The following is a 12773-nucleotide window of genomic DNA, read 5'->3' on the forward strand; positions in this document are numbered from 1 at the left end:
AAAATTTTGAAATAATATTGCATAAAAACTAGTAAAAACATAAAGGGACACCATTGTCCCAGTGGACATAAAGGGGGCACATTTTACAAGTAAATTACTTGTTGTTGTAATTGGTGTTTTTTTATTTATTTTACCCACTTTTGTATTTTATTGGTCTTTTTATCATTACAGACATGTCAAGAAAAGGGTGTAAGCAGTTTGAACTGAAAGATAACGAAATTTTGCAGTGTTTAGTAGCAGAACTCGATGAGGAAGACCAGGTATTTATAACTCAGGATGTGGATGCAGGGTTGAAATTGAAGACCCAGCACTAACTTGTATTACTTCATAAGTCCTTCTAGTGAAAGGGTTAATACCTCATATATCTCAAATATCTCTTAAAGAACAATTAAATACTTCATGGGGAAGAAAAGAAATAACAACAACAAAAAAAAAACCAACAACTAGTAAACTGAAAATTATCAGTGTCACACTAAACATGTTGGAATTATCGGCAACAGAACCTGAAACAGAAAATAGACCGCAAGTAAGTGGCCCTACATTCATATGGAAAAAAAAATACATACGTACCAAATAGCTTTCCTGATGTTGATTATATCTTTGGAGAAGTTCAGATTTGTGGAGACAGAGATGAAGATTCGTTATTGACGCCCATTGAAATTTTTTATTTGACTACTCACTTCGAAGATTTAGTTAGAAAAATAAGAGTTGAATGCCTAGAAATAGGTTTGAAAATATCTGCAAAAACTTACTTTTGCAACTATGAAGACCAACCAGATAGAAATAGCACTAACTATGACAGAGCATATAAAATCAGGCCTGTAATGGATCATCTGAACAGTTCATTTCAAAAAGTGATTATAGTGTTTATCTTTTTTACATCCATTGTTGTTTTTGTTGATTTATGTACTGTTATGTTAAAATGTAGTTGAAGCCAATACATAAATGTTAGTAATTTTAATTTATTTGCAACCCTTTACGTCCAATGGGACACATGTGTCCCATGAAATTCTATAAAACCTGCGATTTTTTCATACATAATGATGATGTTTTATGTTAAATAGATACCTAATAAAGTCATTTTAATACCTAAAAACTTGTATTACTTCACTATTACTTCATAAGTCCTTCTGGTGGAAGGGTTAATTAAAAGAAACCTCTCATGGTACAAATATCTTTAAAGAACAATTAAATACTTCATGGGGAAGAAAAGAAATAACAAAAAAAAAAAACAAAAAAACTAGTAAACTTGGAAAATTATCAGTGTTACAAGAAAATCTGGAGATTGCAGCACTTTTTATGAAAGGAAAACCTTGCTTGCAGCTTATTTTGTGACACCAATAAAATTCCATATTTACTGGTCTTCCTGGTTATTTCTTTCCTGGAAAAAGATTATTAATTGTTCTTTAAAATATGCTTGTGCCATTAGAGGTTTATTATTATTATAGCACATCCACCTCCACGGAGTCCAATGACTCATTACAGGAGACCCAAAATATTCACACAATCTATCACATCTCTTCTTGAACCCACCAACAGACAAAGCACTCACAACTAACTGAATGAGCAGATGACAACCCATTCCGCTCATTCACAACTCTCCAAGAAAAAACTCAAGATCTCCCACCAATACTAATGACACCTTTATTCAGCTTCAAGGGATGACTTCTTTTTCTTTCTTCTCTAGCCAAGTGCTGAAACATTTACTCTTCATCAATCCTATAAAAACCCTTTAAGTAACTTAAAGGTTTCTGTCATGTCCCCTTTTTTTTTCTCCTATCAACCAGCTATTGCAATCCACACACACACATCCTCAATCTATCCTCATAGAGAACATTCTACAGACCACTCATCATCTTAGTCATTCGCATCTGAATCTGCTCCACTGCTTCCTCGTCCCCAAGAAATCCAGGACACAGACCTGAGCATAGTAATACAGATGTGAATGTATCAAGGCCTTAGAAAGTGAAAAAACAACTTACTTATCTCTACTTGTTAGTGTATCCTTCATTCACCAAGTAATCTTATGAGCTACTTTAGCAATCTTAGCAACATGTCCTCTAAACATTAACTCTCTGTCTACCGCCACCCCTAAATATTCAGCATCATCTATTTCCTGGAGTACAGTTCCATCAATATGGTACACAGCTTGCAATCTATTTATCCAAAATGCATAACTTTATATTTCTCCACATTAAACTGACACCGATGTCTTTTGTCCATACTGACAGCCTATTTAAATCATCTAGTAAGTTCTCCACATCACCTTGATTAACTTATTTTTTCCAGCCTGTAACTTTTCCCCACTGCTGGGGTAAAGACCTTTCCCATTGTGGGAAGATTGGGTCTACTTCTCCATGATGACCCACTCCATCTTGGAAGAGTGTTTATTCGCTTGTATGAATGAATGAATGTATGAAGGTGGAAGACAATCACAAACATCCATACCTAGGTGGGATTTGAACCAGCAGCTTTTTGGTTGGAGAGCAGATATGCTAAACACTCAGCCAACCAGGCCAGTGATTAACTATTACTCTAATTTTGCATCATCAGAAAACAGCTGAATATTTTCTTTCAGGTTATTTCCTATATCATTTATGTGCAAATTAAACAGCAGTGGTCCCAGCATGGAACCTTACAGCACACCACTAGTCACCTGTTCTGCCTTGATTCTGCCCTCCACATACCCCTTTTTGATATCTGTCTAGCAGCCACTCTCTTGTCCACATAACCAGTGCAATATTCATCCCCATTTGTTCTAATTTATGTAACAGAGTTCTGTGTTTCTGTCAAATGCCTTTGCTAAATCCAGCAGAGGTTCCAGAGGCAAGTGACCAAGATGAGTAGCAGATCTATAGAAACTTTATGATGAACAAGCTGAAGATTGGCAGGTCACAGAAATTGGTTGACAGTTGGTAAAGGGGCGATATGATTGAGACATACTGTACAAATTACTGAAGAGTTTTTACAAAAATATGCAGAAATATTCCATAAAATAAAACTTATTCTTCCTCCTGAAACTGACTATTTATTGCACTCTTCCTTGCAGAGAAAATATACAACAAACTCATGTTTCTAAAGCATTGTTGCAATGCTGATATTCCTAATTTTATAAATATGAGGAGAGTATTAAATCATGTACTTCACATTCAATTTATCAAGGAGCTAACAAGGCCTTATAGGACTGTGTTGCTCAATGGAAGTGACGTTTGCATCCTCTGCACTAGGCCATCTCAAGATAGACTTAAGTTCAAGTCTGGATGCTTACTAGAGGGACTTTTTCTAAGCCTTTTTTTCGATCGGTTCCTGAGATAGTCAATCTTTGGAACTGGCGAGTTTTTTCTCCTGGAAACTCAAGAAAATCAATCGTAGAACCCACACTATTTCAAACAATAACATATATTAGGGTTATGTACCAAGAGATGGTAGCACTGGTTTGCCAGTCTCTTCATTGGTTGCTGCTTATAGTTAGTGATAGTCTTGGGCCAGCTATCTCTGATTGGCTACCAGTAGGGATTGAACTGCCCATTCAAGTCTCCAAAAGCTAGATAGGGTTAAAAGTCCTTGCCTATTAATCTATAAAGGAATAAAAGGGCATTAGCTGATTTTTTTTTTTATTTCATTATACAAAGATTTTCTTTTCAAATAATGCCAAAATCTGTGAACCATCTAAAGAACAAACTTAAATGTGAACATTTTAATTTAGTTTGAATTTCTATTTCCTCAGGAAGACAGGCACACTTAAATTGTAAATGTAGATTAATTCTCTCTGTCATCCTCAAAGATAACAACCATCAGCTGTTCAAGCAAAATGTGAACAGATATCTCCTTTCTTCTATGTGACTTATTCTTGTGTTAATATATTTAATTCTTGTGTTAATATATTTAATGTTGAGTTCTTTTACTCTCTCCAGAATGATGCACATGTTACGTGAATGGAATATACAGGAGTTGTAAATAAATTCTAATTTTCTTTACATGTAACTATGTATATTTTTTAAAAATATATCAATATGTCTACCACATATTTTTCTATGAAAAGCTAGAATGTTTATCCTATTGAAGATACTTTTGACTAAGTGTTTCTCAGTCTGTATTTATAAACCTACTCTCCTATTTTCCCCATCCATCTCTGCCCATTTTCACCCCTTTATCGTCAGCCTATTATCATTTTAATTCTCTTCTTCAGATATATTTTTCCTCTACTATTTTTCAATTGTCACTTGTAATATACACACCCCAATTCATCCCTAATTTATCTCTTCATTCACACCCTGAGTTATACCCCCACTTTTTGTACTCCTGTCTTATTCATTTCTTGTTTTATACTTATGTATAGACCTATGCTGTACCATGCATGCTTTTAAACCAAATCTGATGGAAATGTGGTTAATCCTTATTCCTATAGTCTACTATAGGAATAAAAACAATGTCCATATATTGCATGTGTTTGTTTGATTGGTTTCTCTTGTTTGCTCATCAGCAGTCCATCCTCTCACATTCATTCTCTCTGCATTCAAGCTTCTTATAAGGAAGAAATCCCCTGATGTATTGCTTTCTGAACAGCTCAACTGCATTGTCTGCAGCAGTTTCCAATTACCATTAACAATTTTTCATTCTTACTATGAAGATATTTTTCTACTTACCATGAAGATATTTTTCTACTTGTGAGCATCAGAAGAACACTGAAAATTGAAAGAACTCTCTCTGGGATATTTCTTGTCTTGGTTGGGTTTTTTAGCCAATCAGGCCAAGAAAAATCCTAGAAAGTTCTTGGCCTGATGGGCTAATTTCTGCTTATGCTGCCATTTTGCTATCACTGTTGCCTAAGTCCCCTTCCTGATTTTTTCTCTGTACTATTCATGCACCTGATTATTAATATTTAACCTAATATTTAACTTATGTTGCCTCCATATTGTCTACTTCATTCAGCCATGTTATACCTACACTATTCAGCTCTCACCTTTGGAATACATTCACATTGCTGCTGTTAAATAGCTCTTATTCATTGTTTAAAGAGCATTTATTTCCTTTCCACTTAACTCCTCAATGCATGCTATAGCTCCAAGTTACTTCTTAACCTTCTGTAATCACCACCCTTGCAGTTCCACATATATCCTTTCCTCACAGTAGTCTTCATATGGCTGGCCATCACTCTCACCAACTAAAGAGGGTATGCTATATCCACATTTGTAGTCACATCCTCTGATGATATGATCAGATCTAAATCTTAATACTCATGCCATTTGTAATGTACTGCCTGATATAGTTGTTCATCAAGAACTAAAGAAATTCATTTTGTTTAATTCTCAAATGCAGTTTGTTCCTTTTGAAATATATTATCATAATTAAAATTACTCCTAATGATTACTCTTCCCTTGTTCACTAACTGAAATTGCCTATACTTTTCTTTATCACCACTCTCCATATTGTCTGGCCTATAGCAACATCAACTAAATATCTCTTCCTACCAACCTCCCTTCACCGTACTACCACAGAGCCACTGCCATTATTACTCTCATGCATCTCCAGCTTGTGTGGACATATTTCCCTTGATATCATCAACATTACTTCCATTCTTTACTTTCCATCTTCAGGAAAAGCATCACATATCCTTCCATTTCTATGCATGATTGACTATCATCCTCATCTAACTGTGTTTCACTTATTCCATCTATTTTGGGTGTATAAACTAAATCAGCAAAACAATTTTTTTCTAATGCTTGCAATGCTCCTGGCATTCATATAAAAAATAAACATGGTAACTCACTTTTAGGTCTATAACCATGTCAACTCTCAGCTGTGATTACTCCATGTCTCTTCATAAATATGCTCACAGAATAAGACATTCCTGACATGAAATTATTTGCAAGTACAGTACAGTCAGGCTTTCTCATTCCCTCTTTATCATATTACAGTTAGAGTATTACAATCTTGACTCCCTTGTGCTTCATTTTTGTGTCATCCAAAAAATCTTTTAATTCCTACTCTCTCTCTCTCTGAGTTGCCTATGCATAGTACTGAAATGCAATAGATATTTCATTTCTTATGTATAGTGTTGATATTAAAATAAAGAAGAAAAAATCTTCTTTGAAACTGACCATCCCATTACTTCTCTGTGTACTACTTCTTTGCATATTCATATAGTCATTACTCACATTCAAAATACACACTTGCATCACTTTTTTCCTGGCATGAACCTGGATTCATCCAAAATATATAATTATAATTATAATATAATAATATAATATAATTCTATTGTAAATAACCTACATGCTCCATATCACAACTATGAGGCAATGCACCCTTTGAGAGGAAAAGAACTGACTTTGATTCTCATTATGATGAGAGGAATCTATTATTATTATTATTATTGTTATTACATGACACCTCCAAGGAGTCCAAAGACTCATCGAGGGAGGGCATCTATTCTACAACTCTCTGTCTCCACCACTTAATCCACCAACTACACTGGACTGCCACTGCCATCATCATCTACACCAACACCATCTACTTCCTGCCACCATCACTAGTATTTTTTGTCTGTGTGCATGTTTTCAAGGCCAGTTTGTCTGTATATTGGATGAAAAATCCAAGTTTCTGGAGAAAAAAACCATACAAATATTCCTCTCATCACAACAAGAATCAAACTTAGGCCTTTTCCAATCAAAGGGAGCAACGTACTTCTTCCAATTGCAGCACGGAGGCACTTTTACGGGATTTTCAACTGAAGGTGAGTTAGCTGATCTCACACAAAGGTAGCAGGATGTTTTTTCTGAGGAGCACAAGTAAATCAGCCATGAGAACATACACAATTTATAGACAAAAAACACTACCATTGGTTGGTGGTGGATGATGCGTGTATAGTTGTGTATAGTTGGAGGACTAATGCGAGTAAGTAAGGGAGTAAGAAGTATGGGAGATGGTAAGATGTGGAGTAGACTGCCCTCCAGTAATGAGTCCTTGGACTTCTTGAGGTGTCGTAATAATTTACCACCTTTTAAAAGTATCTGAAATTTTTCTGCTTTTATGTATTCTATTTTTCCCCTGCATATTGAAATTGTGTAAATAATTTAAAATATTCCCTTGATGAGTCTTTGGACTCCCTTGATGTGTCGCATAATATTTACAGACAATACAAATATCAGAAAAGTAGACTTACTTTCTGTAGCCATACGAGGGGTGGGGGTCCAGAAAGTTCTGCTAAACACCTAGAACAAATGGGATGTGATATTATGGCAACTGATATAAACCCCAAGAAAGAACATATGAGGATATAAGAACATAAATTACCTTCATAACTATGCTACTAGTATGTTCTTTCTTGTGGTTATATCAATTGCTTTAATATCATTTATGTTCTAGGTGTTTATCAGAACTTTCCAGACCCCCCTCTCCCACTTTCATATACAAGATCCAATTGCTAGTTAAAATTGTAATTCTGAAATTTGGTATATTCTCTTGAAATCTTTTTCTAGATATCCAGGAAAAGGAAAGTCACTAATAGTGTGCCTCAGGGGTCTGCTTTAGGGCCATTACTATTTAACTTGTATATTAATGATATCGGCGAAGATTTGGATGGAGATATTCAGTTGTTTGCAGATGATGCAAAGTTGGGATGAACCATAAAGAGTAGTGAAGATGTTGTGGCCTTGCAAGAAGACTTGAATAAATTGAGTGATTGAGCACGGAAATAGGGATATGAGTTCAATGTTGCAAAATGTAAGGTTTTAATATTTAGAAAACAAAGGTGGGATACAGAATTTATGCTTTGTGAGAATATATTGTTGGAGGTTGAGAAAATAAGAGATCTGGGGGGGTGATAGTGGATAAGGATCTGAAATATAGGGTGACATATAGCCAAAATTGTGAAGACAACACAAAGGCTTCTGGGAATGATGCAGAGGACACTGACATGTAGAATTAGGGAGATTCTTGTTCCATTGTATAAGGCTTTGATTAGGCCACACATGGACTATTGTGCATAGATTTGGTTACCGGGTTTTCAGAAGGATGAAGAAATGTTGGAAAGGGTCCAAAGGCGACTGACTAAGGTAGTTTCTGACCTCTGGAATGTTGAGTATGAGGAAAGATTGAGAAGATGTAATTTGCAGAGTCTGGTGGAGAGGAGGAAGAGGGGAGATATGATAGAGACCTACAAGTTGGTAAGGGGTTGTTATAAGATCAATGCTGGAGAAGTTCTACAGAGAATAGTGGGAGATCAGGAGAGAACCAGAGGTCATCCCTGGAAACTGTATAAAGAGGGTGTGAGTAGGGGAGTGAGAGGCAGGTTTTTTTCATGCAGAGTCGTGAATGATTGGAAAGCCTTGCCTGAGAGTGTGGTGTCTGCGAGGAGTTTGAGTGTGTTTAAGGCTCGGTATGATGAGATGTGTGTGTGTGATAAAAGGACCTCCCAGATGAGTCTTTGACTCCATGAGGTCTTGGGGTAATAATAATAATAATAATAATAAAAAAAGTTATATGGTCTTGTATCTACTAAATATGGTTGCGATACAAGGGTTGGCTTACCTTCTATAGCTAGATACAAAGTCCAGATAGCTGGTTGAGGTCACATAATTATGCCTTTTTACTTCTATCATCATTCTTTGAGAAAAAGAGGATATTGTCTGATGAATATAGGTAAACAAGGAACAAAGTAACAACTTCCTCTATAAAAAAGAAAAAAAGAAAGAGAAAAAAAACATAAAAGGCAAAATTACCAATGCATGTAGATTTTCTGTAAATAGCATGTATACATATAATACACAGATAATTGTCATAAAAAGAATATTAACCTTATACTCTGCATAGAGTTTGATTTATTTGAATTTATAGGTATATTAGAATTTCATCCTATTATTATTATTATTATTATTTTAATTTTTATTACTATAACACTTCTGTGGAGTCGAGATTTATTGTAGGAGGTCTCACTCAATGAGTAACATATGTGTCATATTGAACCATAAATTCACCTCACTCATAGCATGTGAAGCTGGGAAGGATTATTAGTAATAGTGCGGATGTGGTAGCCCTGCAAGAGGATTTGAATAAGCTAGATAGCTAGGCAAATGAATGGAGGTGCCAGTTTAATGCAGCAAAATGTAAGGTCTTGAGGTTTGGGAAACATCGATGGGATGCTGCATACTCTATGGGAGGAGTTATACTGGAGAAAGTTGGGGAGACAAGAGATCTGGGGTTGATGATTGATAGAAACCTGAAGTTTAGGGGACATATTGCAAAGGTGGTGAAGGTAACAGAGGATTGCTGCAATTATGAGATGGACACTGACCTGCAGAGATAAGAGTTTTATCATTCCGTTGTATAAGTCTCTGATCAGACCACACTTGGATTATTGTTCTCAGATTTGGTCCCCAGGATTTGAAGGGGATAAATTAACTGTGGAAGGGGTACAAAGGTGAATAACAAAGATGGTTTCAGAACTGTCCAATGTTATTTATGAGGATCGGCTGAGGGAATGTGAACTGCAGTTTGGTGGATAGAGGAAGGAGAGGTGATATGATTGAGGCTTTTAAAGTTTTGAGAGGTGGTTACAGGGTTGACACTAGGGAGTTCTTTCGCTTGGTTGAACAGCGGGAAGGATTGATGACAAGAGGCCATCTCTGGAAGTTACGAAAGGAAACTGTGAGCAAGAGGGTGAAGAGTGGTTTCTTTGCGTGGAGGGTGGTTGAATTGTGGAATGCATTGCCTGATGGAGTGGTGAGAATGAGAACGGTCAATGAGTTTAAGGAGTGGTATGATAGACTTTGTGTTTCTTAGGGGGGGGGGACCTCCTCTCGATGAGTCTTGACAGACTTTATGTTCTTAGGAAGGACCTCCCACGATGAGTCTTTTGACTCCATGGAGGCCTGAATAATAATAATCTTCTTCTTCTTCTTCTGCAGCTTCTCCCACTTAAGTGGGGTCACTGTTTGTAATGAGTCTCCTCCACACCTTCCTGTCTTGGGCTGTCACCACATCCAAGTTCTTCATCTTCAAGTCCTCTTGTACCAGCTCTCTCCATCTCTTCTTTGGCCGCCCACGCTTCCTCCTTCCTTGCACATCCATCTGCATGACCCTTCTTCCCACATGTTCGTCCTCCCTCCTCATCACATGACCAAACCATCTAAACCTTGCCTCCTGTATTTTCGCTCCTAAGTTCATAACTTTCACTGTTCCCCTGACATAGTCATTTCTCAGACGATCCTTTCTGGTCACACCGCTCATCCACCTCAGCATTCTTATCTCTGCTACTTCCATCCTGCTGATATTATTTTTCCTCAGGGCCACAGTTTCTATAGCATATGTCATAGCTGGCCTCACTACTGTCCTATAAATTTTGCCTTTCAGATTGATCAGCACCCTCTTATCGCATAACACTCCAGCCATCTCCCTCCAGTTTCTCCAACCTGCTTGTATCCTGCATCCCACTTCCTTCTCAGCTCCTCCATCTTCTTCCACTATTGAACCTAAGTATCTAAAGTCTCTCACCTTCCTGGTGACATTTCCTTCCAGCTCCAGATCTGTCTCCTGGCCGCCGCCACTGCGCAACACATATACTCTGTCTTACTTCTGCTCAGTCTCATACCTCTCTCTTCCAGTACTTTTCTCCATCTTTCCAGTTTAGTTCCCGCTTCTTCTCTTGAATCTACACACAACAAGATGTCATCTGCATACAACATTGTCCAAGGTGCATCTTCTCTCACCTCCTCCGTCACCGCCTCCATCACAATATTAAACAGAAACGGACTTAATGCTGACCCTTGATGCAAGCCAACTGTTACTTGAAAACTTTCTGTCTGTCCCAAACAGGTCCGAACACTTGTCTTCACATTTCTGTACATTTCCCGCACCAACCAGACATATTTCTGTGGCACCTTCTTCTCCCTCAGACACCTCCAGACTTCTTGCCTTGGCACTCTATTGTATGCTTTCTCCAGATCAATAAATACCAGATGTAGCTCCCTTTGTTTCTCTCAATATTTTTCCATCATCTGCCGTAACCCAAAGATAGCATCTGTTGTTGATCTACCAGGCATGAAGCCAAATTGTTCCTTTACAATCTCCACCTCCTTCCTCAATCTACCATCAAGAACCCTTTCTAGGATCTTCATTGTGTGGGACATCAACTTTATTCCTCTGTAATTTTTACAGTCTTGTGCATCCCCTTTACCCTTGTAGATGGGGACAAGAGTACTCTCCCTCCATTCCTCGGGTATATTTTCCTGTTGGCAAACTTTCATGAACAGGTCCCACAGCAGGTCAATTCCCTCTTCCCCCAGTGCCTTCCATGCCTCCACTGGAATTTTGTCGGGGCCTACCGATTTTCCATTCCTCATCCTCTTCATGGCCTCCGTCACTTCCACTCTACTGATGTTCTGCACCATCCCCTCAGAAGGCTGCTCATCTCCTCTGAGAGTCTTTGCATTTTCGTCATTCAAAAGTCCCTCAAAGTATATTTTTCATCTGTTTCTTATGTCCACATCTATCTATCTATCTATCCCAATGGCTTTAACAGGCCTTTAAGGCCCACAACCTTCCAAGCATGCTTGGATTTCGTAACCGAAATACGAGGATAGAATGGTCATTCCTATGCCTCAAGGTATTCTTGGCTGTATCCCTGTGTGTTCAAGGGGCCGGTTTGACTGCTTGCGGGATGAAAAACACCAGTTAAACTGGCGGAAAAAACCCTACTGCCCGCGCCCAAGACCGGCTAACTTAGCTATGCCTGAGGAAGATCCTTCAGCTCCTCACGTCTCCGACGGGAATCGAACCTAGGACACTCCTTCCCCAGGCATATGGTTGCGAAGCGCAAAGCCACTAGGCTAACCGCGCGGACACATCCCTCCATAATATTCTTCCTTCAGCATCTTTGATCTGCCTCACATGTAAGATGTCCTTTGCTGCTTTATTTCTACATTTCGCTAGTTGGTAAATTTTTCTCTGTCCTTCCTTTGTTTCTAATTGATCATACAGGTCTTGATATACCATGGCCTTCGCCTGTGCCACAACTCTCTTGGCTTCTTGCTCTCTTTGTACACCTCTCTGTCCTCTTCCACTCTTGACTCATCCCACTTCTACTTTGCCTTCCTCTTAGCTGTTACTGCCACTTGTACATCATTATTCCACCACCAACCCTTCTTCTGCTCTCTAAACTTTCCAGATGTCTCACCAAGCACCTCGATTGCACAGCTCAGGATTACTTTTGAATTATGTTTCCACCAATCCTGTACACTTTCCAGTCCATCCGAAATCCTCTCTAACACCTTCTCCCTAAAATGATTCCTTACACTCTCCTCTTTTAAGCGAAACCACTTAATTGTCTTCATCCCACGGCATCCAGAAGTTCTTATCTTCGATCTTATTTTAAAGTCTGCGCACAGTAGTCGGTGTTGTTGTGCTACTTGATGTTTTGGAATTACTTTACAATTTGTCACAACCTTAAGATATTTTCTTCTAGTCGTCAATAATAATAATAATAATACTATTGTAAAAAAATAACTTATTCTGTTGCAAGTAATGGAATTCCCAACACATTACATAATCTGTTCGAAATACGCAAGCTAAGAGGGCAACAGTAGAATTTCGATTCTACTATTTCCATTCGGTAACAGATGTCACAGATTGGATCTCCGATGTTAAAGTACCTCCATTTGATGGTATTGACTGGAAGGTGGCCATATGGAATTCTCCAAGCAAGGTCTCCTGTTAGGGTACTCTTGGAACTTCATCAAGTTATGAAACAAAATATTGTTGTCTCTACCCAACTGTGG

The 12773-nt window shown here is 37.9% G+C and overlaps 1 protein-coding gene across 1 annotated transcript in view; it reads right to left on the reverse strand.

Annotated features, from left to right (window-relative positions):
• Nucleotides 1-12773, reverse strand: part of kl-2 (dynein heavy chain 2, axonemal kl-2) — a 1497432-nt gene that overhangs the window by 785523 nt on the left and 699136 nt on the right. The window contains exon 30 of the mRNA XM_090414156.1: nucleotides 8530-8669. Within this exon, the coding sequence (XP_090270282.1) occupies nucleotides 8530-8669 (140 nt within the window). The remainder of the gene's footprint in view (nucleotides 1-8529; nucleotides 8670-12773) is intronic.

This window comes from Typopeltis vanoorti, chromosome 24 (assembly GCF_054136105.1).
Source record: "Typopeltis vanoorti isolate ZY-2024b chromosome 24, IOZ_Tvanoo_1.0, whole genome shotgun sequence".
NCBI lineage: Eukaryota > Metazoa > Arthropoda > Arachnida > Uropygi > Thelyphonidae > Typopeltis > Typopeltis vanoorti.